The sequence below is a fragment of the Pipra filicauda genome, unplaced genomic scaffold (assembly GCF_003945595.2).
Source record: "Pipra filicauda isolate LSUMZ 115617 unplaced genomic scaffold, ASM394559v2 scaffold1129_size27385_pilon, whole genome shotgun sequence".
In the NCBI taxonomy this organism is placed as follows: domain Eukaryota; kingdom Metazoa; phylum Chordata; class Aves; order Passeriformes; family Pipridae; genus Pipra; species Pipra filicauda.
This window is the reverse complement of record NW_024103573.1, coordinates 1-27,382: the sequence shown is the minus strand read 5'-3', so window position 1 is coordinate 27,382 and position 27,382 is coordinate 1. Positions and strand designations below refer to the sequence as shown.

Sequence of the window (27,382 nt, the reverse complement as noted above, 5' to 3'; positions counted from 1 at the left end):
CCCGTGTCCCCCCCAGGTGTACAAGGGCCCCGAGACGTCGTTCCGGCTGCCGGGGGTGCAGTCGAACTGTGAGTACCGAGTGCGGGTCTGCGCCGGGCGGCAGAGCCAGGACCCCGCGGGCCCCCCGGAGCTGCTGGGCCCCTACAGCCCCAGCACGGTGTTCTTGGCGCAGCGGCAGGAGCAGGGCCCCCCCTGCCCCGCCGCCGGGCCGGAGCTGGCGCAGAGCGGGAAGCGGCTGCGCGAGGAGCGGCTCATCGCCATCGTGCTGCTCTGCGGCTTCGCCGTCGTCGCCATCCTCTTCGCCGTCGTCATCCAGTACTTCGTCATCAAGTAGGGCTGGGCCCGGCCCTGCTCAGCCCTTTGTACAGAAGCTCTTTCGGGTATTTATGGTTAGTCCTAATGAAAATCCTAGCTGGGAACGGCCCCGTGCGTTCCCGCCCTGCTGCTGGCTGCCACTGAGGCTGGGTTGGCAGATCCTTTCCGAATGCTGAGCGCACGTTTCTTGTAGAAAGGGTGATTCTGGGTCCTCTGCAATCAGGGTGAGCTGTCAGAGAACAGCACTAAACTGCCTTACGGTGCACGCTGGGGGTGTGCACCCTCCTCCTCTCTCCCGATTCCAGCCACTCGGAGAGGGAAGGCATTGCTAGAACAGTCCTTTGCCAGCACCACCAGAGCAGCGGGAGGCGATCGCTGTTCCATCAGGTTTTGTTGTAGTTGATATCCATGAAATCCAGCAGCACAAGTGCTTGAGCTTAGAGCAGAACTGCAGAGCCTACTAGAGCATACCACATTTACTAGACTGTAGAAGGAAAGCAGAATATTGACTTAGTGATATTACTACTTTACAGTTATTTTAATATTTGGGGTTCAGTAATAATCATTTCAAGTGTTGGAGTAGAGGGTGCCAGTTTTTTAGAGTTTTAATCCAAATCAATGCCAGCTGGAGCGTGAGCAGGACACGGAGGAAAGGCCCCTGTTGTGACCGGAACGTTCCTGCTGTCCTGAGCAGCTTTGGCCCAATCCACATTTCACTCTCAGTGCCTGAGAGAAAAGTAATTCCCTGTGCAGCGTGCTCAGAACAGCACAGGTGTTGTTGTCTTCAAGGAGAAAGAGTGCATTTATGATAAATGTTACACTATTTGGCTCAAACTGAGCAATTTTTGTACTATTATTAACCTGAAAAATAAAAAGTTCAGCCTGCTTTTGGGTGCCCTTCTAACTTAACCCCAACGATCAAATTGTACGTGAGAGAGCTCTTTTTAGATAACATTTATACAATGTTTTAAACGACTTGCTATCCCAGTGGTAGCAGCTTCACATTCCATGGTTTTCCTGTTGGGAATGTTCAGCCTGCTATGAACTTGTCTGAAACTCGTCCTGGTTGGCTGGGGGATATTTTTGTGGACACTGTGCACTACATTTGACTGTTGTGTTCCATCTGCTTGTGAATCCCTGAGGAGGAGCCTCACAGCTCCTGGCTCCGTTGGGTAAAGGTCTTGAAAGCTGGAACTCACAAATTCCCGATGTTTCAGGATGGGTCTTGCCAACAGCATTTGGAATATGCCACAGAAAGGTGGATTTAGGGTGTTTTGCAAAGTCTGTGGCTCCACTTTGTACATCAGAGCGATGCACTTGTACGTGGGAGGGTGGATGTGACAGAGCTACAGGCGCCGTGTTTCCAGTCATGAATTCACCACCTTGAGGGTCTTTCTCCTACGGCAGTTGAGGAATAATGTCGTGTTAGTTTGAGGCATTGTGTTGTATTTCAGATGTGGAAAACCTAAATTATGGCCTAGTAATGCTTAATCCTCTTCACAGTAGATTTATGGTGCAATCTGAAATTAATCTTTTCAAAACGTACTCTTCATTTTGTACTCTATTTATTTTGATTAAAAGTCCTGGAAAAAAAAAAGTATGTTTGAATGTATTGTTCTACTTGTAGCAGAACTTTAAGTTAATCATTTATTATATCATAGAAATCTCTCCCTCCAGTGTCGGAAAGAGTTTTATACAGATATTAGTCTTTAGTTTGCAGAAGAGTTTACAATCTGTCTTTATTTTCCTCATAGCCTCCCTTTAGCAGATAAACTGATAAAAAAACCCAGATAAACTGCCTTCAGAAATCTCTGTTGCCAAAGGGTTATTTCTTAACTCCTTGAACCAACTCGTAGAGGGTTATTTGGCAATAATACTCCTGATCATTTAAAAGAGAAATTAGGAATGCAGAGTAAATACTAACAAGTCATGACTGCTAAAAACAAAATCCTTTTGTAATTGCCACAGAATACTCATAATTCCAGAAACAACTGGGATTTATACTGCAATACGGATTTTTCCATCAGCTGTTGTCCATTCCAGAAGGATGTACCCTCGTGGCATTAATGTTTTTAGGTATCTTCAGTTTTCTTGTATTGTCATTTTTGAGGTATCTCAAACGTATGTTAAAGCTGCCATGCATTGTATTACTAAATTGTAACTATCAAATAGATAATATATTTAATACAGCCAATAAATAATACAAATGTATTCAAATTTGACTCCGGGCTCCTGTGGTTTTGTGGGTTTTAGTCTCGTTTGTGTCATGTGGAATTTGAGGTGAAGGAACGTGCTCAGTGGCATTAGGAGCTGAAATAACTTTTCTTCTGTAAAGACTTTTTTATTTGTGGGACCCTTGGAATATCACTGTCCTTTTCCTGCCCCGGAGCTGTGTCAGCAGGGACCAAGCCGTGGGAATTCCTGAACCGCTTTGTGTGAGGTCAGGATGGTGCTGGGACAGACCTGAGGGTTGAGCAGTGACTTGACCTTTAGGAAGAAGGGAATGTGTTCATAATCCCACAAAATGAGGAATTCCTTGCCATTTTCTTTTCCAGCACTTTACAGGTTGCTTTCCATCCACTTGAGAGAGCAGAGAGCTGGCCTGGCTTAACCTGCACTGCACCTCTTGGCTCCTGTGGGAAGGAAGGGACGTGAGTTCTGTTTCCCAGGTTTGTGAGTAACAGAAAGGTCCTGAAAACCAGACAAATCTCTTCCCAGGAGCTTGGTGAGGAGGAGAGGATGGGAGGGGCTTTATTTGACCACCAGTCTTGCAAATGAGACAGTCGGACACTCAGCCTGGATTTACTTTCCACTTGAGAAAAGATCAGGGATGACGAGCTGGGAAGTGCCAGGAGGGGGGAGATGAGGGTGATGGGGGCCAGTGTGAGGGAAAACCCACGGGAAGGCTCTGGGAGGCTGGAATTACAGCCAGAGGGACAGGGACACCCTGCAGAAGGATGTGCCCATCCACAGTCCTCAGGAATTCCTCCATAACCCGGGAATGGGGTGCTGGCAGAAGTGAGAGGGGTATCAGGTACAACACAAACCTCCCCCGTCCTCCTCAGAGCTCAGCTCTTGCAGCTTCTCTACTCTGAAGGGCTGTTCAAAAGCCAGAGTTTTTTGGAGCCAAATAGTGTGGGATTTGGGCTGGAAAGGTCAGTGCTGAGCACAGTCACTGCATTGTCCGGCACATCCCAGTTCTGACGTTGTGGAGATTCCTGCTGCCCTTTCCAACAGGCAGAAGCACTGGCTGTGGGTGTTTATTCAGGGGATTTAAGCACTTGGACACCTCTAACAAGAAAAGCTGTGTGTGTGCCATGGTTCTGCTTGGCTGCACCTTAAACACCTCCTGTCTGTGAAGAAATTCCCAGTTAAATTTTGTGGGATCACAGGCTGGTTTGGGTCGGAACAGACATTAAAGCCCATCTCGTTCCACTCCACCCCCTGCCATGGGCAGGGACACCTTCCACTAGACCAGGTTGCTCAGAGCTCCGTCCAGCCTGGCCTTGGACACTTGCAGGGATTTAAAATTTGTGGGATTTAAATCCTGCACCCTGAGCAGAGCCGTGCCTGGCATGTGCTCGCCCGGGCTGTGCTCCGGATTTCTCGGAGCAGATAATTCCCAGCTGGCAGACACTGCCTGGGATGAACGACCCCGGCTCGGTGGTGGCAGATGGAGGAGTCAGAGCCCGGCCGGGACACGCCGTGACCCCATTTCCTGTTTTCCAGTGCTGAGTGAAGAGGAAGGGTGGATGCTCTTCCATTGGAGCAATGCTCAGTGCCCACAGAATGCAGAATTCAGACATTTATCCTGGAGAAAAGGAGGCTCAGGGGGGACCTTCTGGCTCTGCAACCCCCTGACAGGAGGGGGGAGCTGGGGGGGGGTCGGGCTCTGCTCCCAGGGAACAAGGGACAGGACAAGGGGAAACGGGCTCAAGCTGTGCCAGGGGAGGGTCAGGTTGGACATCAGGAGGAATTTCTTCATGGAAAGGGTGGTGGGGCATTGGAAGGGGCTGCCCAGGGAGGTTTGGAGTCCCCACCCCTGGAGGTGTCCAAGGAAGGACTGGCCGTGGCACTCAGTGCTCTGGGCTGGGGGACAAGGTGGGGATCGGGCACAGGGTGGACTCCATGATCTAGGATGATTCCATGATTCCCTGAGGACTGGCCATGGGGAGAAGCTTCCATGACCAGGAAGGTGTTTGTGGCCTTGAGGACAGCTGTCTCCTCTGTGGAAGGTGGCTCTCCGTGTCTCCTCCTCACTGCTGGTTTCCCACAGAAATCCTGCAGGTAGCTCCTGGTCGTGCTTCCCAGCCTGGAATATCACCTGTGGGTGGGTGGGGAAGGTTTCCCAGCATGGATCCAGGGGGTTTTGGGGGTAAATCCAGAGTCCCACTGCAGTTCAAACATTTTCTCTCCTGCCTCAGGAACAAATGGAGTGAGAGCCATAGCCCCATGTGCCAAGTTCCAGCCTGACCCAGAGCCCGCGGTGGAAGAGCTCCCCCCCACACTTCCCTAGAACAAGGGAAAAAAAGTGGATTTTGTTTGTTGTCTAAGGTCAGTGTCTGGAATTCCTCCTCCCTCCTCCTCGCAGGATGTTTTTGTGTAACGCTCTGACTCATGGAAGTCAAATGACTTGGCCTCGGAGCTGCGGTGCTCCGGCCAAGCTCCTCGGCTCAGGAATTCTGTGCCTGCCCCTCATGCTGGGTGAGGGTTTTCCAGCCCCTGCAGGCACTGCCGGAGCCACGGGGCTGCTCCTGCCCCCCAGCAAGGTGAGCCCAGCACCCTCAGCACCCCCAAAGTTTTGGGATGTGTTTCCATCCAAGTTGGCTGATCCAGGTGCTGGACACCTTCCTGGGTGGGGATGGGGAGCAGATGGAATGTAGCAGCTGCTGGGACGTTCTGCAGTGAGGTACAAGGTGGAGCAGAGGGAGCTGCTGTTCCTTTCCCCCTCTCTCCGGGGAAGCTCAGTGGGAGTCCCTGGGACATCCTCGTCCTCCAGCCCTTGCTTCAGTTGGACCATCACGGGCAGTAACAACATGTTGCAACTGCTCCTGGAATGCTGCTGATTCCTGTCTGGCAAAATCTCAAGAAAACTTTATCTTTGGTTCTGTTTTGTCTCTGAAAGGGAGAAACTTTGATGAGACCTGCATGGAACATGCTCTACATGACTTTCAAATCCATCCAGCTGCCACGAAAACAAGATGGAAAAAGCTTTTAAATTTGCTTCCTAAGTGGAACCAGTTATTTTCAGAGCAGTGGAAATACACAGGAACACACTTTCTGTTTTTATCTAACCCTGGGAATGCCAGCAATTTAAAAAGTGGCTTCAAAGCCAGTAATGAAGTAACAAAACATCCCCTCCTGCTGGACCACGGGGCAGACGGGGGCACTGAGCTGTCTGAAGCAGGGGGGACAGGGGACGGATCCCTGGATCCACCACATTTGTTCTGTGCATCACTTGGTCTCCGGGAATATTTATATTACAAGGAATTTCTGCCCCGCCATGCAGCGTCTCCATGGCAACCGCGCCTGGCCGCGTCTCCATGGCAACCGAGCCCTCGCGGCCGCCGTAGCCCGCGCGCCGCTCGGCGGTCACGTGAGCGGGAGCGATGGAGGCGGCCAAGATGGCGTCCCCCAAGAGCGCCCCCAAAGACGCGCAGGTACCGCGGGCACAGGGCACGGGGGCAGCGGGGCGGCGGGGGCTCGCCGTGGCTGAGCCGTGCCCCTCTCCCCCCGCAGGTGATGGCGCAGATCCTCAAGGACATGGGCATCACTGAGTACGAGCCGCGCGTCATCAACCAGATGCTGGAGTTCGCCTACAGTGAGCGGGGCCGGGGCCGGAGGGGCGCGGGGAAAGGCCGGGGGGAGCAGGGCAGTGCTGTATCCGTGTTCCCTTGGGGGTTTCCCGTCTCAGACTTTAACCACTGGGCTCGGTAGTCGCGGAGATCTTTTCCAACCTTAATTCTGGGATTCTTTGAAAGTAATCACAGAGTCACAAAGCCCAGGGTGGTTTGGGTCAGAAGGGACTTTAAAACTCACCCAGTCCCACCCCCTGCCATGGGCAGGGACACCTTCCACTAGCCCAGGTTGCTCCAAGCCCTGTCCAACCTGGCCTTGGACACTTCCAGGGATGGGACAGCCACAGTTTCTCTGGGCAACCTGTGCCAGGGCCTCCCCACCCTCCCAGCCAACAATTCCTTCCCAATATTCCATCGAACCCTGCCCTGGCAGTGTGAGCAATAACCCTGCAGGGAGTCGTATTTCCAGTGCCAGGGCTGGGAGGGAAGGGTTGAACTGAGCTGTCCCCCCAGGGTACGTGACCACCATCCTGGAGGATGCCAAGATCTACTCGAGCCACGCCAAGAAGTCGAGCGTGGACGCGGACGACGTGCGCCTGGCGATCCAGTGCAGGACAGACCAGTCCTTCACCTCCCCCCCGCCCAGAGACGTGAGTGCAGCCCCCCTGCTGCCCCCACAGCCCCCCTGCTGCCCCCACACCCCCCTGCTGCCCCCGGGGCAGGGGAGGGGGCAGGAGGGACGTGGGCCTGTCGTGTGTCCGCAGTTCCTGCTGGACATCGCCCGCCAGAAGAACCAGACGCCGCTGCCCCTCATCAAACCCTACTCGGGGCCGCGGCTGCCCCCCGACAGGTACTGCCTGACCGCCCCCAACTACAGGCTCAAGGCCCTGCAGAAGAAGGTGAGGGCTCTGGGAATGGGGAATCTGGGGATGCTCCTCCTGGGGTGGCAGCAGTGGGGTTGGGATGATGGTTTTCCACACCTCTGGAAGGCACTTGTGGGCAGGTGTTGAGCTGGGCTCGTCACTGGGTGTTTGGAACCATCAGTGAATATTTAGGACCATCAGTGCCCTCTGTCTCCAGCCTGCATTTGCAAATATTATTATGGCCAGTTAATCTGAAATGCAAAATGTGTTATAAAATCCATCTGGGAGTTTTGTAGCATTTAAGCAGTATCACAGAATCACTGAGGTTGGAAAAGACTTTCAAGATTCAGTCCAACCTGATCCCCACCTTGTCCCCCAGCCCAAGCACTGAGTGCCATGTCCAGTCCTTCCGTGGACACCTCCAGGGATGAGGACTCCACCACCTCCCTGGGCAGCCCCTTCCAATGCCTGACCACCCTTCCCATGAGGAAATTCCTCCTGATGTCCAGGAGGAACTGTCAGGTTGAACATCAGGTTGTCAAAGGCACAAGCCAGGCTTTGGTGTAGATATTAAGGGCTATTTTGTACTTCCATCTCAGTTTCTGCTTTAGAGGGAAAAGATTGACTTTGCTGGCAAACACTGTCTCAGTGTGGGGACTTCTTATTTATTCCCTGATTCCCTGGTTCTCTCCCCCAGGTCTCCTCCACAGCAGGCAGGATCACAGTCCCTCGCCTGAGCGTGGGTGCCGTGAGCAGCAGACCTAGCACTCCCACTCTGGGTAGGAAACAGCTCCAGGGGGGGTTTCCCACCTTCATTTTATGGAGGGAAAATAGAGAGGAATAATTTAAAGGACTTTTCAGCCACTGAGGGACTGTCAGTGGCCACCTGACCTTATACTGACAGCTAAATTAATTTAATCTCTATTATTACAGTGATCTTTGATACATATTGACATTACAAATTCACTGTATTTGCGATAAATTCTTTATTTAAGAGACTATTCAAGAAATTTACTGAAGTGTGAGGGTTTTTCCTCAGTGTCAGCGTGACACTGAACTAAACAGAACTGAAAAAGAGCCATTTCTAAAATGTTCACAGAACTGAGGGCTGAGCACATGCCCTTAGAAATAAGTGTGCATTTATAGCCTGGAATTGTGTGGGGCTGGAGGAAATGTGGGAAAAGGAGTCAGTGTGTGGTTCTGTCTGGGAATCTGTGTCGGTGTGTCCCCGTGCATTCCCACAGGTTCCATTTTGGAAGCAGATTTAGGAGTGTCTGTTGATGTATTTTGATGGATTTTGAGGGTTGTGTTGGGTTCCAGGTACCCCCTCAGCCCAGACTGTGTCTGTGTCAGCCAAGGTGGGGGCCCCGGTGTCTCTGGCCGGGCAGCGCTTCACTGTCCAGATCCCATCCTCCCAACCTGCTGGGAAGTCAGGTATGGCTGGGATTGCCTTGGGGTTGGAGCACAGGGATAATCACAGGGTGCTTTGGGTTGGTAGGGGAAAAGCTCCTCCAGTCCCACTCCTGCCACAGGCAGGGACACCTTCACTGTCCCAGGTTGTTCCAACCTGGCCTGGACACTTCCAGGGATGGGGCAGCCACAGCTTCTCTGGGCAACCTCAAGTGGGAAGTAACCTCCCCTCTCCCTCATTCCAGTATCTTCCAGTGTCCATTCCCAGCACAGCAGTGACAGCCACAGAGCATCAGTGTCTCTCATGCCTTGGCTCCACCTCTGGGCTCTCACTCCTCTGTCCTCACCCCACAAGCATTTCCCCACCTTCTCCACTTCCATCTGGGGATCATTCCAGGGTTTTCAGCCTGGGATGTTCAGCCAGCACACTGCTTTATTGCCTTGGAAGTTGTTTCAGTGGGGAAGATCCCCTGTCCTTTTTCCAAGCTCTCACTAAATGATTCCCTTTGGTGCCACAGCCACCCCGACCACCCCGACCGTGCAGAACGTGCTGATCAACCCGTCCCTCATCGGCCCCAAGAACATCCTCATCACCACCAACATGGTGTCCCAGGGCACAGCCAGCGACCCCAACCCCCTCAAGAGGAAGCATGAGGATGAGGATGACTATGACACCTTGTGATGGGAACGGGGCCCTTCCCGGGACTCACAGGGGGTGGGAAGGCTCTGGCCAGGGGGGTGGGAATGTGGAAATAAAGTGGAGTGTGTTTGTAACCTGGCCCTTGTGTCCTGTGCACACCCCCCGTGTGATCTGTGGCAGGTGTTTTTGATCTGGTTTTTATCTCCAATCACAGCCCCTTTAGGAATGCCAGAGAATCCTCTGAGGATCACTCTTTTCCCCTGTTTGTCATCCATGTCCTGGTGTCCCTGACTGTCATTCCCATTGTCCCTTTCTTCCCACAGGAGCCAAACAATGCAGTGGAGGTTTCCAAACACCCCAGCCCTGTATCTCGGGGTCATTCCCAGCACAGAGGCACAAAGAGCCCAGTGCAGCCAGAGCTGGGCACTGAGTTTGGGTGGGTTTTACTCCTGGATCCCCCAGCAAACCCAGCAGAGCAGAGCAGAGGTGGCACAGAGGAGAAGGAAAGAATTCCATGGCATGAGGGAAGGGAACGGGGGATTTCTTGGAGGACAAGGCCCCTGCTTTGCTCAGGAGCCTCAGCCCCTCGTACTTTTCCATCCCAACAAAGCTTCCAGGCCCAAGGGATCCAGAGCCAGCACAGCACTCACTCAAGTCCTGCTGAAGGAGGAGCAGGGATGGTGCTGGAGCAGCTCCCTCCAGGCCCCAGCTGCCAGCGGCTGTTCCAGCCCCACTCAGGAGCACAGGCTCAATCCCCTCCAGCCTCCAGCTGGGTGAGACTCTGGGCATCTCTCCAGGCAGGGCACAGCTGTGCCTCCAGTGGGAGCTGAGCGGGCTGGGCCATCTCGGGAGGTGGGAAAGCAGGAGAGGTTTGTGCAGGAGCCCCAGCAGAGCTCCCCGTTAGTGAACAGTCCGTTCCTTCTGCCGCTGGTAATCTGGGGGAGAGGCAGAGCCTGAGCAACGGGGGAATCACCCCAGGGGCAGGAAAACACCTTCTGGCCACACCTGCCCAGGCAGAGGCAGAGCTCGGGCCCCTCTGCCTTTGCAATTGCACTTTTGCATCTCAGCCCCTCATTTCAGGGCATTGAGAGCAACAGTTTGTTTTCAACCCTCTCTTCCTCCACTCCATGTTTTCCTTTCAGCAAGAAACCTATTTGGCTTGACTTGATCTCTTTCCTTATCCCTTAAATCTCTGAACTTTATGGGAGCAGGACCAGAACGTGGGAGTGAGCACAGACCTTCCCTTCACTCACCATTCCAGCATCCCTTAGGAGAGGCATCCACAACTGGCACTGGTGCCAGAGCTCATTCCTGTGTTATCCAAGGATAATCAGCTGCCTCTGGAGCCCTAAGTTACCTTTGTCCTTCCCCACCTTCCCCCCTTCCAGCACGGGGTGGCTCAGTCCCGCTCCCCAAGTTTCCCTCATTGTCCTGAGGTGGTGCCTGATCCCAGATCCCCATCTGTGCCCTGCCAGACTCGGGGGGAGGTGGCAGGGATGGCTGGAAGGTGCTGCCCCCGGAGCCCCGGCCCCACTCACTGTAGGGGAAGTAGCGCACGCGCATCGTGATCTCCCGGGCCGTCTTCAGGATCTCCACGGCCTGGAAAACAAGGGCTGGGCAGGGCTGGGCAGGGCAGGGCCTTCCCTGGCCCCGTGGGGAGGGGCTGGAAGGGCCTGGATGCCCCCCCTGCCCCAGCTCACCTTGCTGTGCTCGATGTCCTGGAAATCCACGTCGTTCACCGACAGCACCTGGTCCCCCTCCTGCAGCCCCGCCCTGTGCGCGTCCGAGTCGGGGATCACCTGGGCACAGGGATGGCACGGGCTGGGCACCGACCCTCCCACGGCACCCTCAGCACCCACGGGGCACCGGGCAGCACAGGGAGCAGGGAAGGCTCAGCCCCGGCAATTCCCGGGGCTGGGAAGGGACTGGGCAGTGCCACAGGAGGGGCTGAGTGTGGGAAACCCCAGCCTGAGCTGGATCCAGGGGGAACGGACAGGGATGGACACACCTTGGAGATGAAGATCCCCAGCTGGGAGGCTTTTCCTCCCCGGATGTTGAAGCCCAACTGTGGGAAAAACCAGCAGTAAAAGGCAGACACCAGGGCCCTTCCCTTGGCCCAGGATCCTTCCCATTCCCAAGGCCCTTCCCTTGGCCCAGGATCCTTCCCATTCCCAAGGCCCTTCCCTTGGCCCAGGATCCTTCCCATTCCCAAGGCCCTTCCCTTGGCCCAGGACCCTTCCCATTCCCAAGGCCCTTCCCTTGGCCCAGGATCCTTCCCATTCCCACGACCCTTCCCATTCCCAGCTCCCTTCCCATTCCCAGCTCCCTTCCCATTCACAACTCCCGCCCCTCTCTCCCAGACGGATCCCGGTCTCTGGTCCCGTTCCCAGCAGCCCCAGCCCCTCTCTCCCACCTCCCGTTCCCGGAACCCCCCGCGGGGCCGCCGCTCCCGCCCCTCCGCAGCTCCCCCTCCCCAATATCCCGCCGGGAGCGATCCCTGCCCGTGCCCCCCGGCCCTGCCCCTTCCCGGCCCCGGGAATCCCGCGGGCCCGCCCTGCACGGGCCGGGTCGGGACCATCGCGGCTTCTGCGGGAACCGCGCCGGGACCGGCCCCCGGGCCCCCGCGGGCTCTCACCTGCGCCCCGGGCGGCTTCTGCAGGGCGATGGTGCGGGGCAGGAACCGCGTGAGCTCGTTGTTGTAGTCGGGGTGAAACACCCGCTGCGGGGACGCGCCAGCTCAGCCGGGGCCGGGCCGGGCCCCCGCCCGGGCGACCCCGCGGCCGCCCCCGGGCCGGCGCGGCCCCCCGAGCCCCCTCACCTCGTGCGGCGGGACCCAGGCGGGCGGGCTCTCGTAGGGCGGCAGGAAAACCACCGGGAAGTCGTCGTAGGGAGCGCGGGGCTCCATGGCCGCCGGCTCGGGCGGCGCGCACCGCGCGCCCATTGGCTGCGCCGGGCCGCGCCCGCCCCGGGGGACGCACCGGCCCGCCATTGGTCCGGCGCTCTGCCGGCCCCGCCGCTTCCTGCCGCTGTGATCGGCGATTGGCTGTGCCCCGCCCCTCGGTGAGGCCCCGCCCTGTGATTGGTTTGAACTCCGCCCGTCGGTGACGCACCGCTCTCTGATTGGCCGGTTTGAGCCGCGGCCATGGCGGCTGCCATGGCAGCTCCGGGGCCGCGAACGAAGTGGAGGTTCTGGTGAGCACGGAGGAGGCTCGGCGGCACCTCACAGACCTGATGGGGACGGAGAGATCTTGGCCCAGGAGCTGCAACAGCTCAAAGAGAAAAAAGAGTCCGGGGAAAACCCACCTCCAAAGCTCCGGGTGAGGGAAAGGCCCCTTTCCCCGTCCCAGCCCTGGGGGGTTCAGCAACACTGGGGTTATTCTGATCCTCACTCCTGTTCCCTCAGGAGGTAGGGAAGGGGCTCCATCCTTGGCTGCCTTTCTGGGAGAAAGGCTTCATGTGGTGAAGAGGTGCTGAAGTGACTTGTTAATTCATGCAATTCGGGAACATTTCTTCACTGGAGGGGCAGTCGGGCATTGGCACGGGCTGTGCAGGGCAGAGGTGGAACCACCATCCCTGGCAGTGTCCCCAAAAGGTGTGGATGTGGCCCTGGGAGTGTTGGGTGAATGGTCGGACTCGCCCTCCGAGGGCTTCTCCAGGCTCAGTGAGGGCTGTGAGTGGGTCACACCCTTATCGAAGGCTTTGTGCTTTGGGGAAGGGGCCCTGGAATTGCAGCTCTGGAGAGAGCTGCTCCTCTGTGCTGGGCTGTCTAAAGGTGTGATTTCCTCCCCTGTTCCTCCCTTGGCTGCAATTCCTCAGAGAAGGACCTACTGCCTGGCAGAGCTGCAGTCCCCAGAGCTGGCTCTCTCCATGTCAGGGGCTCTCTGGTTTGGGAGTCAGGCAGGACAGAACAGCTGAGCTGGGCCAGGGCCAGCACAGCAACTGCTGGCAGTGTTTGGAGACCAGTTCTTTCTCACTGCAGAGAGCCCAAAGGGTGGGAGGGCTGTTGTTCCCAATAATTTCAAATTCCAAGCCAGGTTGTTTAGTAATTCCTTTATTAACAATATTCCTTTATTAACAAACCAGAGTTAAAATTTCTAAATTATTCACACACGACCAGTTTCTAACTTCAGTGAATAAGGTCAGACCAGAAACCCCGCTGGTTTAAGGCTACAGCCAGTGTCTCCTGATGGCAAAAAGGCACAAAAAAAGAGTTAACAAAGATTCAGCTGGTATACCTTGTCCTGTTGCTCTACCAGTTCTGCTAGAAGAACATTTTAGGAGCACTGCTTAATATCATGTTCTGTTCTGCTCCCTGGACCAAAGGCCTTAGGATAGGAAGGAGTAGCATACACACAGTAATGAATTAGGTAAACCAGACATTTGAATAAGATCTAGAAGGCCCAGAGCCAGGATTTTGCAAGCTTGAAGAATTCAGGTCACCTCACTGAAGAGGTCAAATCGAGGAAGACGTCCATGGTGACCACCAGAGGGATGAAGGCTCAAGAAGACCCCACAGTAGAAGACTGGGCATGTCTGGAAAGACTCTGCTCAGAGACTCTCCTGCTAATTAATATGTATGTTAGATGATCTAACCAAGTATCCCAAGTGTATAGGATGTATATAGTATATATAAGGTGTGTATATAAAGAATATGCAGTAGGTAATTATGCATGCACACTTTATATATATGTGTGTGTAATATTATTATTTATGTTTTTATATACTTTTAAATTTTATTTTTTATTTTTTATATAGACTATATAGATTTTATATATTTTCTTATATATACTTATATATATTTATATTTACTAATATGTGCTTTGATTTATTAATTGTATTTTTTATTTCAAAATGTTTACATGTACTTTATTTACCAGCAATATTTGGTATTATTTATTAACTTATCAAATACATTGCCTAATATAAAATTGAAAATAAATATAAAACTATATAAATATATATTCATAATATGTATTTATACATATTATATAAATAAATATTTATAATATTTAAATATAAATATTAAAATTTGATGTATGTAGAGAAAATACAGTAGTTAATTATGCAAGCATATAGACACTTTATATATGTGTGTGTTATTATATAATTATGGTTTTATGTACTTTTAAATTTTATTTTTTATTTTTTATGTAGACTATATAGATTTTATATATTTTCTTATATATGCTTATATATATTTATATTTACTAATATGTGCTTTTGATTTTTTATTTCAAAATATTTACATGTACTTTATTTGCCAACAATATTTGTTATTATTTATTAACGTATCAAATACATTACCTCATATAAATATTAAAAATAAATATAGAATATTAAAACATGTAAGTATATATTAATATTATATATTTATAATATATAAATAAATATTTATAATATTTATAAATATAAATATTAAAATCTATTGTATGTATATAGAGAATTTACAGTAGTTAATTATTCATGCATATGCACTTTATATATATATGTGTTATTATATAATTAATGTTTTTATGTACTTTTAAATTTTTATTGAATGTGTAGATTTTATATATTTACTTATATATGCAAAAATATGTATGTGCAAAATATATGCAAAAAATATGTGCTTTGATTTATTTATTGTATTTTTATTTGTTTGAAAATATTTACATGTACTTTATTTACCAACAATATTTGTTATTATTTATTAACATATCAAATACATTGCCTAATATAAATATTAAAAATAACTATAAAACTATCTAAATATATATTCGTAATATCTATTTCTACAAATATAATATTTAAATATAAATATTTAAATATAAGTATTTAAATATTTAAATATAAATATTAAAATTTGATGTATATGGAGAATATACAGTAGTTAATTATGCAGGCATATAGACACTTTATATATATGTGTGTTATATAATTATTTATGTTTTTGTGTACTTTTAAATTTTATTTTTATATAGACTTTGGATTTTATATATTTACTTATATATGCTCATATATGTTTATATTTACTCATCTGTGCTTTGATTTATTCATTGTATTTTTATTTATTTCAAAATATTTACATGTGCTTTATTTATCCACAATATTTGTTATTATTTATTAACATATAAATATTATATATTTATATATGTATAATATTTGTTATTATTTATTAACATATCAAATACATTGCCTAATATAAATTATAATATAAAATATATAAACATATATATATATAAATATAAATATTAAAATTTAAAGTATCTATATAGAGAATATACAGTAGTTAATTATGCATGCATAATTATTTATGATTTTATGTACTTTTAAATTTTATTTTTCTAGAGACTGTAGATTTTATATATTTACCTATATATGCAAAAATATATATGTATGTTTATATTTACTAATATGTGCTTTGATTTACTAATTGTATTTTTATTTATTTCAAAATATTTACATGTACTTTATTTATCGAAAATATTTGTTATTATTTATTAACATATCAAATAAATATATTATATAAATATATAGATATATTTATAATATATAAATAAATATTTATGATGTTTAAATATAAATATTAAAATTTAAAGTATGTATATAGAGAATATACAGTACTTAATTATGCATGCATATAGACACTTTATATGTATGTGTGTTATTATATAATTATTTATGTTTTTGTGTACTTTTAAATTTTATTTTTATATAGACTATATACATTTTGTATATTTACTTATATATGCTGAAATATGTATGTATGTTTATATTTACTAATATGTGCTTTGATTTATTCATTGTATTTTTATTTTAAAATATTTACATGTGCTTTATCAACGTTATTTATTGTATTATTTATTAGTATATAAAATACATTTCCTAATATAAAATATTAAAATAGTTCAAATAATATGCACTATTAAATACCAATGCCACACCCCATGTAATTATATATAATATCTCGCTTATATATGAGCCCCCTTTTAATATAAATGTCTGCATACACTTGTGTTATGCACACACAGCCATGGCTTAATCTTTTCTGTAGACACTTTTATTTGTACAGTCTCAGGCCCTTTTTATTCCAATGTATAACACATACAGCATGTCCCACTTGCCAACATATATAACCTATATATAGCATATATTATATGTATTCTTATGGTATATATAATATATATGCATATTATATGGTATTACATTACCATCGATGTATTGATTTTTAATTACATACATCTGCACTCTCACAGACACTTCTTATTTATATACTATTCATATATATATGAATTTATATAAAACTACTTGATACCCTCTCACACATCCACGATTTTTAAAAAGTGCTTAATATACACTTATATTTAGACACACACAGTTTGTGTCTCTCTCTCTGCTCTATTTTGTATATACACATATATTTGCCCTCTGTAAATGGCCTTTCTGTCTATAAATATTCAAGGTACATAACAGAACACAGCATGTTTTCTGTATGCCATGCTGTGTGTCACAGTCTGTTACTCATACTTCTGTTTGATATAACACAATTGTGTTACTGCCTGCTCTAGTATATTAAATATACACAAGTAATATGTAATTAATATAATAACGTCAGGGGCTGCAGCTGCTTCCCGAGGGCCAGCCCTGAGCTCTGCTCCATGTGACAGGGACAGGACTCAGGGAACGGCTGGAGCTGTGCCAGGGCAGGCTCAGGTTGGATCTCAGGAAAAGGTTCTTCCCCCAGAGGGTGGTTGGGCACTGCCCAGGCTCCCCAGGGCAGTGGGCACAGCCCCAAGGCTGCCAGGAGTGTTTGGACAATGCCCTCAGGGACAGGGTGGGATTGTTGGGGTGTCTGCAGGGCCAGGAGTTGGACTGATGGTCCTTGTGGGTCCCTTCCAGCCCAGGATATTCCATGATTCTAATACATAATGTACCACACTTGTGTCTGGAACCTCCTCCCAGCTCCCCACCCACTCCTGGGGGTTGTTCCCTAATCCTGCAAAAACACAGGACAAGTTCCCTTCCACCACAGGCATTTGTTCCACAGCACAAGGATTTGTTGCCTTTGTGCTGTGCCTTTGCTCTTCAGGTTTAAGCCCTTGCCTGAAGGCTGGGATGGAAAGGGATGTGAGATGGGATTGGCACCCTTTCATTAGGGCATAAGCCCTCAGAACTCAAAAGCTTGTTTAAATCACTTGAAAATAAACATCTTGCAGTTCTCAGGGACTTTATGTGCTTGGAAAGTAGAGAAAGGACTGAACTTGGGATATTGGGAAGAAATCCTTCCCAGTGAGGGTGGGAGGCCCTGGCACAGGTTGCCCAGAGAAGCTGTGGCTGCCCCTGGATCCCTGGAAATGTCCAAGGCCAGGTTGGACGGGGCTTGAAGCAACCTGGGCTAGTGGGAGGTGTCCCTGCCCGTGGTAGGGGGTGGGAATGAGCTTTAAGGTCCCTTCCAACCCAAAGCATCCTGGGATTCCATAAGCTGGTAGAGCACTCATCCAACAGATACATAGAGTGTTCTCAGCTCAGGGAAACTACAGCCCCAGCTCCACATCCCCTCTGCCCATCCAAGTGGGGAGCTGAGCTGGGTCACCACCACTGCAAGTGGAGTAAAAATAAAGTAAAAAAAAAAATTAACTTTATCACTTCATGCTGAGACTAAAAAATTAGGGCTGAGGGCAAGGAGTGGAAAGGAAAGCAGCAGGACTTTGTTTGGGCAGTTGGGTGTTTAGTTTTTAGTTTAAGGTAAGACAGAAGAGCTGAGCTGGTACAGCAACTGCTGCAAGTGTTTGCAGACCAGTTTTAAGTCCAGAGAGCCCAGACTGGGGAGTGGTTGGTGCAAACAATAATAATCAAATTCAGAGCCAGTTTTTAAACTAATTTCTTTATTGAAACTAAAACCCAGAGTTAAAATTCCTAAATTACTCACAGAGGACAAGTTTCTAACTTGACTGACTAAGGACAGACCAGTGCTCAAAGGGGCCAGAAACCCTGAGCAGCTGCTGGTTTAAGACTACAGCCAGTGTGTCCTCACTCCATGGATCTCCCAGGGCAGCTGGAACAGTTCCTCAGGCTCCCTGGGAAGAGACAGGACCTGATCTCCAGTGCAAAGGCTGAGTTGTGTCAAGATTCCGGATTAAAGTGTACCTAGTGTTCACAGCTCAGGAGGAGGGAGGGAGCCAAGAACAACAACCTGGTACATCACCTCCACTCCCTACAGGAATTCCAGAGGAAAGTTTGTCCCCCTCCCTCCAGGCCCCACACAGAAATATTTACAGAGACACAACTACAACCCCCAGTGTCTGACTCCCTGGCTGAGGGCAGGAGCCATCAGGCACAAGGCACCCGGCTCCTGCTGCAGCAGGAGAGCCCAGCTCCTTCAAGAGTCACCAGGAATGTGGCCTAAAGGGTCAGGACAGCTCTGGGGCAGGTCACTGAAACTCCTCCTTGATGGGGGTGCAGCCTGAGAAGAAGCTGATGTTGCTGCTCAGCATCCTCTTCTTCCTCTTGACAAAGGGGATCTGGTTCTCCTGGGCCTCCTCGTCCCTGAGGAGCAAGGAGGAAGGAGAGCTGGGCATCTTCTGGAGCCCTTCCTGGGCTGTGATGTCCTGCAGGACCTGTTGGAAGAGCAAGGCAGAAACCTTGGATTGGTTCCTGCTGGAGCAGCCAGCGAGCTCAGCCCAGAGCACAGAGGCAGCACAGACAGGGGCTGCCAGGCCAACCTCAAGAGTTGCTTGCTTCATTTTTTCACTTAAGTCAAGAAAAAGATAAATTTTTTAACAAAAGACCAAGACTGAGCAGGAAGAGACAACAGTTGGAACAGTGAGAACCCACAGGATAAGGGAATTTATTTAGCTGAGGCAAAATGAGATGAGCCAAGTCAGAGAACACAGTAAGCTTAAAACCATTAAGTCTGAACATGGTCAGAGATGATTTTATCCTACGAGCTCCTCAGTTCCCATCTCTCCTGGCTGGAAGGTGCAGCAGGAAAGCAGGGCAAGCCTGTGTGGCAACATTTTAGAGTGAAAACAAGAATTCAGCACCCTGAGAACTCCAACACGAGCTGCCTTGTCAGCCGGAGGCTGCACAGGGGTTTCCAGCTGCAGCTTTTCCCCTTGGATAATTTCCCTCGGCATCCCTCACTGGCCCCATTCAGAACCTCAGCTCTCCCCCAGAGCCCTGGAATACCTTTGTGGTTGGAGTGACACACAGGGGCTGGAAGAAACTCTCTCCTGCTTTCACCATCGTGGGGTCTTCCAGCTTCAAGGAGCCCTCAGAGTCCCTCTGGGGGTCCTCGCACGTCGTGGCCTCCTGAGGGGCAGCACAGAGTGAGCACTGGGATCACATCCAGCCCTTTCTTCCCCCCAGCCAGGGCTCCCTAAGCCCCCTGCCCTCCAGGTGTGAGCATTCCATAGTCCAGGATGCTGCCTGCCAGTCAGGCTTCATAAAATAGTCAATAATTAAAGTACTCTGGGATGTCTCTGCTTCAGATCTCAGACCCAAGAGCAGAATTCCCACTAGAAATATCTGCCTTAGTGAACATCAGTTGCTCATGAACATTCCTGGTGCTACAACCCCCTCCCTAAATTACCCCTTCCATTCTTAAAGAAAAATATTTAATGATTGATACAGTTATACATAAATAAATATATAATAATAAAATATACAAATATAATAATAAATAATAATAATATGGGTTAAGCTTTTGTGTTGTCCAAAGCCAGACACAACTTGAATTTACTGAGTGCAAGAGAAAGACTGAAGTATTTGTCTTTAGGTTTATGGTTGACAGTTGGGAGTAGGTAAATCTGTGATGTGACACCCCCAAATATCTGTTAAATAACACCATATGTAATTACAGATAATATCTAAATTATATATAAGACATATTATATGTCTACATACACTTGTATTACACCCACACATTCATGGCTTACTCTTTTCTAGAGACACATCCATTTGTACAGTCTCAGCCACTCTTTTTATTCCAGTAACAGGTACAGCCCATACCATTTAAAAACACACATAACCTAACATGTAATATGTATTATTTTTTTAATTATAAGCATTACATGCTCACAGACACTATTCTTACTTATATAGTATTCATATAGGTATAAATATTAATAAAACATTTTGATACACTGCCACTATTTAAAAGAAATACTTTACTTAATATACATATTTAGACACGCACATACTCTGTCTCATCTAATTTTTATATATATATATAAACCCCTGCAGTGTTGCAGGAGGGTGCCAGTGCTCTGCCCTGCCCAGCAGTGCCCAGGTGGTCCCTCACCCAGCCCAGCCCAGCCCAGGACTCACCAGGGCGTGGTCCCGGTTCCTGCAGGTGGCCTGGTCACAGCTGCAGCCGCTGGAACATCCCACCTTCTGCCTCCTGCAGCCACACTGCCTGTTCCCACAGCGGCCCCGGCAGGAGCACTGCGGGAGAGAGGGATCCCTGCTCTGCCCGGGGCACCGGCACCGCTCCAGGGGTGGCAGCTCCGGGACAGGGATGTCCCCCAGCTGCCACACACCTCGTTCCAGTGCCAGTCCTGCATCCCAGATAAGGAGTAAAATCCTTCCACTCCACACCCATCTCTTGCTGCAGGACCCCCAGGATGAGCACCTTCAGTTCCTCAGGCCCTGACTTCAGGTTATCCCAAAGGATCAGTGGAGACACTACAATCTCCCTGTTCTCTGTACACACACACAGATCCTTGGGTACAGGCCAGCGATTCCCTAGTAGGTCCTGGATCAAAGGTGACTGGATCTTACCCCCGTAAGGCTTTTCTTTGCCCCTCTGGCTGCTTTGGCAGGAATCCAGTCAGCATCTTCCAGGTCCCCAGAGTCAGAGAGCAGCTCCTCCAGGTCCATCTCCGGGCTGGGCGCGCGCGGCTTGGCCGTCGTCTGCCGGCGGGCCCTGGGCTGCAGACAGGGAGCAGGAGGGTCAGGGACCAGCAGGACTGACACAGGGCTTGGATTTCACTCATATTTATCCAGTACTATTTAATATTTCATTGAGGTACTCAGAGCCCCAAACTCCCGTTCCTCAGCCAGCCAAGAAGGTGAGGGAGGAGAAAAACCATCAAATTGTCAGGATTAAAAATTCAGTCAATTTAAACTCCTATAAGTGACAAATCCTTGGAAGTCGGAGTTATATTTGTCATACCACGTGACAAAAAACATTTGTGTCAGTCTTGCCCACATAGCTTTAAATCATTTCTTCCTCCCAGCGCTAAGATTTGGCTCTTTGCAAGGCAATGGTTACACTTGCTATGACACATTCCTTGGTCCATAGTTTAGAGACTGGAAATGCTACAGATAAAACACCTGGATTGTGAAGGAGGATGTAGAGTCAGACAGAATGAGAAGGAGAAAACACGTTAGGGGGTTTGGTTGCCTTTTTTTTAAATCAAAAAACTAGTGCAAGGTAGTTCTGAGTGTTCTGAAAAGGACTGAAGGGGCCAACTTCAATAAGCAGAACGAGCTGCCTGCTAAAAAGCAACTTAGGAGAAAGAATCCAAATTACTAATAGCCAAGATTAATTTTGGAGAAGAGCTCAGGTACAATACAAGCATGAAAACTGTGCAGGATCTTACTTTGGCTGGGATATAATCAAAAGAAGAGTCTGGAGACTCTGGTGGCCTTTGCTGGATGTGCCGGAGCTTCTGGCCACTGACAACTTGGAGGAGCAGCAGTTTCTGTTAAAAGGGAAAAGAGTTAGCTTTGCAAAATACAGAAATCAACAGCCATTAATCTCTCAAGGCTCTACCTGTTTCAGAGAGTCATTTTCCTGGAGGAGTTCCTGGTTCTCCTCCTTCATTTTCTCCATCTCTTCCTCCTGTTTGCAAGACAAAAGGAAATTTATTTAATTAAAGGTAAAGAGAAAAACTACAGGGTTGTTCAGACCTGCACAGCAACTATCCCCTGCCAAGGGAACACTCACAATCCTCCTGCACCTCCCTCCTTCCAAAGCTCCTGTTCCAACTACCTGGTATCCCAAAGGATCCCACCCTCCCTCCGAGCCACAGCCAGACACTGTACCTGGAACCTGAGCCGCTCCTGCAGCTGCTTCTCCTGCTCATTTAGGGAATCTTCCCATTTCTTCTCTTCTGCTTCTTTTTGCTGGAGTTGGCTGAGCAGGTACAGAACCTAAAAGCAAGTTAGAATGAACAGGTAGGAATTCCTGAAGGAACACCTGTCCAAGTCCAGGCATCAAAAGCCTTGGAAATTTTAGGAAGACTCTGCCACTTCCAGCATTATTCCACTCTGATCTACTTGAAAAGTGATCTTGTGCTCAGGTATAATATCCTTAAAGCATGAAAACAGTTACTGGATAAAGCAACTTGCACAGGGCCCAGGATGAATAGGGAGATTTGGTTTTTGATTAATCATCTGCAAAAGTCTAAATGTGAGTTTATGTACAGCACCAGCTTGATTTCACCACATCCCCTTTGCCTTTTAGCAGACCCGGGAAATCCGTCCCAGAGTTCAAGACTTCCATGCCTTGTGTTTTACCTTTTCCTGGTGTTGCTGTTCCTGCACCACAAGCTGATTTTGGAACTCAGCCTCCAGCTCTGTGATGTGGTTTCTCTCTTCCATCAGCATCTTCTGCACGTCTGAGCAGGTGGCTTTGCTCTGCTCCAGGCTGCTCTGGAGCTTGCTCTCCTGGACTTTAGAGCTGACCAGCTGGAAGGTAAGAGTAATATTTGGGGCAGGGATTCCATGGTGGGAAAGGTGCTGCAGCCTGGAGGTGAAGCATTTCTGTGATTTCCAGCCACCCCACGAACTGGACTGGCCCCCAGCCACAAGGAGACCAGAGGAAATGCAGAGCCAGACACCTGACCACCAGTTTGGAAGTGCTAAACAGGGAGTAGATTTTGTTAACAGTTCTAAATTCATCTCCCTTCCTGAGCACTTGGAGTATTTTCCTTTTCACTCTTTGCCTTTCCAAGCACCAGGGAGTGACAGGGGATTCTGTCCTTCACTTGCTCTCTCCTTGATGCCACATCAACCCAATTCCTACTCCTCTATCCCGTCTTTTCCCATCTCAACACCCATTCCCCTGGTTCCCCGACCTCAGCCAGCACTCCCCTTGTTTCTCTGCTTGTCCAGGAAGTATTTTTAGGTACTTCTCTTTCACTTCCAAAATTTGTCTTTTTTATTTTCCCATTCCCATGCAAACCTTTCAGAAGCACAGCTTTAGCTGGTTATCTCCAGACCCTCATATATTCCATTTCCCTCTTCCCTGTTTTTTGGATTTCACCGCCCAGTAAAGAAAATTTTAATCCAAAATTGTGAGGGAAATAAACCTCATCCAGTACAAAAGGGTGCTCCATTCCAATTCCTTTAGTCACTTCTGTTCATTCCTAGCTAAGCAGACTTAAAGTCTTTGCTTTCAGGGAAAAAACAGGAAAATCCAGCCTTTACCTCTCCCAGGAGGTACTTCAGAGCACATTTTGCCTCCAGGATTGTGGCAATGCTGTCCCAGCGCTGCTTGGCACGATCCCCATTGTCTGCATCCAGGAGTTTCTGCTGCAGATCTGCTATCTGGGCACTCCTGGGGAAGAACCCATGGATTTGGGGTTACAGCACAAGAGAAAACCAGGGCTAAAGTTACTGTTCCCAGAATATCAGGTGAAATAGTTGAAGTTACAATTTTGATGCCTTAATTGGGCAGCTGGAGGCTGCATTGCTACACTGGGGAGTTCTGCCTTCCCTTCACATTCCCAAAGGAAGGGAGAAGGTTTTCCTCATACAGAGGTGCTCACAAACAGCTAAGAAAACTCCAGTCTTAGTGACTAGGTAATGTCTACAATGTGGAGAAACCTAAGCCAGGAAAACCCCACACTCTCATCTCATTGTTCCCAGTTCAGTGTATAAATATTTTACTTTTTTTTTCAATTTCACAGAAGAGTTGGGATGGAAATGAGGGAAAAAACAGAGGCAAGGCTGTGCAGATCAGCTTTGTGGTACTGCCTTACCTGAGCTCCATCTCAGTTTCCAGGCTTTCTATCTGCTTGGATATGGAGAGATCCACCTCTGGGGACTGCAGCTCTGCCAGGCAGTAGGTCCTTCTCTGAGGAATTGCAGCCAAGGGAGGAACAGGGGAGGAAATCACACCTTTAGACAGCCCAGCACAGAGGAGCAGCTCTCTCCAGAGCTGCAATTCCAGGGCCCCTTCCCCAAAGCACAAAGCCTTCGATAAGGGTGTGACCCACTCACAGCCCTCACTGAGCCTGGAGAAGCCCTCGGAGGGCGAGTCCGACCATTCACCCAACACTCCCAGGGCCACATCCACACCTTTTGGGGACACTGCCAGGGATGGTGGTTCCACCTCTGCCCTGCACAGCCCGTGCCAATGCCCGACTGCCCCTCCAGTGAAGAAATGTTCCCGAATTGCATGAATTAACAAGTCACTTCAGCACCTCTTCACCACATGAAGCCTTTCTCCCAGAAAGGCAGCCAAGGATGGAGCCCCTTCCCTACCTCCTGAGGGAACAGGAGTGAGGATCAGAATAACCCCAGTGTTGCTGAACCCCCCGGGGCTGGGACGGGGAAAGGGGCCTTTCCCTCACCCGGAGCTTTGGAGGTGGGTTTTCCCCGGACTCTTTTTTCTCTTTGAGCTGCTGCAGCTCCTGGGCCAAGATCTTCCTGTCCTCCAGCAGGTCTGCGAGGTGCCGCCGAGCCTCCTCCGTGCTCACCAGAACCTCCACTTCGTTTGCCAGCCAGCTCTGGAACAGGAAACCCACCGGGAAAGGGTTTTAGTGGAGCTTCAACTGCAGGACTGAGTGTTGCTCTGGGAAGGTGTTTTAGAGCCATGGAATAATCCCATTGCAGCCCCCCCCCGAGCCCCCCAGTCCCAGTTTCTCCCCTGCTGGGATGACACACCCACTGTCACCCACCTTCACTCGGGCAGCCACTCCTTCCAGGCCCCGGCTCTGACTCTCCTTGCGTTTGTCTGCAGCCTCCTTCTGTCTCTGCAGGGCCTCCTTCAGCCGCTTGTTGGCAGCTGCTGCCTGGAAAACATTCCACAGGAGCTCAGCAGCAGCTTTGGCACTTCACCTGCAACAGGCTGGAAACACGAGGGAGTGCCAAGGCAAGGCCCTGGGACGGTGAGAGCACAAAGGGAATAAACCAGAATCACTAAGTCAAGGCCTCCAGTCCTTAACTTATTTCCTCAGCTGAGATTCCTGATTTAAGGAGAACCTGCTTCTAGGCCTAAGAAGTAGAAGAAAACATCCCAAATGAGGGTTGCAAGATGCATTTCTTTGACACAACCACTTTGAAAGGATTTTGAACTGCAACCTAATATATCCACCCCCAAATTCATTTCACGCTTCAGCCTGGCCATCTGTAATGGATTCCCAGAGCAGCCTGATGCCCAGAGTGGAATTCAGCCTTTAAGGAGCAGATTTAACTAGGATCCCTCAAAGGCTACAAGATAGAAGCATGGATTTCTCTGCAGAGAGAAAAGCTCTTATTTCCATCCTCTCAGCTGCCTTTAAGAGGTTTGTGCATGTCCCATTACATCCTCCAGCCCCACTGTGCAGCCCTTGGGGTTGCTCAGGGCTTTCCCTGAGACATTGGCTCCTCACCTCCTCTGTTTTGCGCCGAAGGACATTGGCCTGTTTCTGGAAATCCCTCTCCAGCTTGAGGAGCTCGTACTGTCTCTTACGATCCTGCAGGGAAACAACACGAAAACAGATGGAAAAGTCACCTGGGCTCCACATTTCCCATGACAAAGGTTCTGGAGCCTAAAGGTTGGATGAGACTGAAGCCCAGAAGTTCAACCCTGAGGATCCCAAACCACTGAGGGGTAAGAACTTGCTGTGGGACCAGAACTCCAGATGTCTGCTGTCCATTACACTGGGTGCCACAAGCAGCTGGATTTCATGAACCTGCAGGTTCAATATTCCTTTGAAAGTTTAAATACCTCCCATTCTGGGGCCAAACCCTACAACTTTATACTTCAAATATTAAATATTTTTGCCTTCTGCCTCAGAGCTGAGTCACAACTGTGCCAACATCTTTAGGATCTCCAGCCACAAGTCCATTTACAACTGGTGAAAGGTGGCAGCCATATGAACCAACCTTCTCTTCAAAGCATTCCCAGCTGGTTTTCAGTTGCTTCCAGTTAAACAAGCCTTGCAGTAAACACTTGACTGATTTGTCTTACTCTTGGGAGGGTGGTACAGTCTGGGGGGGTTGTTTGCTCACCTTTTCCTTCAGCTGGATCACTTCCTTGTCCTTCTTTTGCTTCCACTGCCTGAATTTCTCGGTGTCTTCTTTCATCTGCCGCATCAGCTGGACCCTTTGGTGCTTCATTTCCTGGAAAACACAAGAGGCTGGAAGAACTGTCCAGGATTTACATCCTGGGGAGCTTCAACCTGCATTTCCCTTGTGTCTGTCAGGTGGGGGGAGAGGCAGGTGGGAAATCTTAGTGTGCTCCCTCTCAGGACACTCTCCAAGTGCTAAAACCCAGGGATTCATGTTTCAAGGCATAAAGGGAAGGCATTTAAGGCATAAACATGCACAGTTTAGGGAAATTAAAGTGAAGCCAAGTGATTTGACTGAGGCAATAAATTATTAGAAGAGCCAGAAGACCCTTTGGACTTATTTTACCCCTCCAGATCTCAGCAGTCACCTGCCTGTTGTGCTACCCCAGCAACTGTGGCCAAAGGAATCGTGCCCAAACTGCTGCTCTCAGTGTGACAGAGCAGACAGGGAGTGATTCCTGTGTGGGAGCTGCTCTGTCTGCACTGGCCAGCCAGGAGTGCAGTTAGGATGGGTTACCCTGATCTCCTGGTTCAGTTTGGACACCGTGTGTTCCGTGGATTCCTTCAGCTTCAGGAGCTTGGATTGCTCACTCAGCTTCTTCTTCAGCTCGTTGATTTGTCCCTCCAGCTCCTGGAGCCTTTTGCGCCGCCGCTCGCTCAGCCTGGGAAGGAACCAGCCTTAAAAACAACCCCCACTCTCCAATTTCAGACACCTGAAGAAAAGTTAAACTGAATTGTGTGTTATCACCTTTCCTGCTGCTGAAAGCCCACAGGAGGCTGCTCTGCAGCTCATACAACCATCCTGGCATGTCAGAGGGACATCAAATAAGAGACTTTATAGACAGAAACACAAGACACGGGATCTTCAGACATAACACAGTCACACTCACTTGGCCTGGTTGATATCCTTCTTTGCCATGTGCAGAGCAAGGGCCAATTCCTCCTTTTCTTTTTGCAAACTGCTGACCTCCAATTCCAGATCCCTGATGTTAGTCTAGGAAGGACAAGATTAGTCAGCCTCCCAAGAAAAGCCTTGACAATACACTTTGAGACAAAGCTTTAGCACAGAGAAACCTTGAGAATCCACATTGC

General features: G+C 48.8%; 3 protein-coding genes across 4 annotated transcripts; 1 reads left to right on the top strand and 2 right to left on the bottom strand.

The window, feature by feature from the left end:
* Nucleotides 1-5,906: 5,906 nt before the first annotated feature.
* On the top strand, nt 5,907-9,164 carry LOC114002431 (transcription initiation factor TFIID subunit 9-like). Its single transcript, XM_027748386.2, has 7 exons — nt 5,907-5,975; nt 6,055-6,136; nt 6,627-6,763; nt 6,878-7,012; nt 7,674-7,755; nt 8,297-8,410; nt 8,905-9,164. The coding sequence occupies exons 1-7, from the start codon at nt 5,925-5,927 to the stop codon at nt 9,066-9,068; spliced, it is 765 nt and encodes a 254-aa protein (XP_027604187.1). The 5' UTR covers nt 5,907-5,924; the 3' UTR covers nt 9,069-9,164.
* On the bottom strand, nt 7,944-12,001 carry LOC114002430 (PDZ domain-containing protein 11). Of its 2 annotated transcripts, XM_027748385.2 has the most exons (6): nt 11,845-12,001; nt 11,662-11,745; nt 11,035-11,091; nt 10,727-10,825; nt 10,565-10,625; nt 7,944-9,961 (listed from the first exon to the last, which is right to left on the bottom strand). In XM_027748385.2, exons 1-6 carry the CDS (start codon nt 11,965-11,967, stop codon nt 9,927-9,929), a joined length of 459 nt encoding a protein of 152 aa, XP_027604186.2. In that variant the 5' UTR covers nt 11,968-12,001; the 3' UTR covers nt 7,944-9,926. The 2 variants fall into 2 exon arrangements, with proteins under 2 accessions (XP_027604186.2, XP_039238813.1); XM_039382879.1 differs by lacking the exon at nt 11,035-11,091.
* A 5,869-nt stretch (nt 12,002-17,870) lies between these two features.
* On the bottom strand, nt 17,871-27,284 carry LOC114002429 (chromosome-associated kinesin KIF4-like; the record flags this gene model as incomplete). The annotated part of the gene is made up of 16 exons (XM_027748383.2): nt 17,871-18,622; nt 19,194-19,316; nt 20,334-20,450; nt 20,787-20,936; nt 21,611-21,712; nt 21,784-21,852; nt 22,056-22,163; nt 22,530-22,700; nt 23,442-23,571; nt 23,996-24,090; nt 24,590-24,745; nt 24,917-25,030; nt 25,610-25,693; nt 26,232-26,342; nt 26,808-26,952; nt 27,181-27,284. Coding segments are annotated over 16 exons (1,965 nt in total), but the record flags the coding sequence as incomplete, so codon positions are not given.
* Between the last annotated feature and the right edge of the window lie 98 nt (nt 27,285-27,382).

Excerpts from the sequence above, each read along its gene's own strand:
- LOC114002431 (XM_027748386.2), top strand. The coding sequence starts at position 5,925 with ATGGAGGCGGCCAAGATGGCGTCCCCCAAGAGCGCCCCCAAAGACGCG. Across the intron at positions 6,764-6,877 it reads CCTCCCCCCCGCCCAGAGAC|TTCCTGCTGGACATCGCCCG; the intron begins GTGAGTGCAGCC and ends GTGTGTCCGCAG. Across the intron at positions 7,756-8,296 it reads ACCTAGCACTCCCACTCTGG|GTACCCCCTCAGCCCAGACT; the intron begins GTAGGAAACAGC and ends GTTGGGTTCCAG.
- LOC114002430 (XM_027748385.2), bottom strand. The coding sequence starts at position 11,967 with ATGGGCGCGCGGTGCGCGCCGCCCGAGCCGGCGGCCATGGAGCCCCGC. Across the intron at positions 10,826-11,034 it reads TGGGGATCTTCATCTCCAAG|GTGATCCCCGACTCGGACGC; the intron begins GTGTGTCCATCC and ends CCCTGTGCCCAG. Across the intron at positions 9,962-10,564 it reads CGTGCGCTACTTCCCCTACA|ATTACCAGCGGCAGAAGGAA; the intron begins GTGAGTGGGGCC and ends CCTCTCCCCCAG.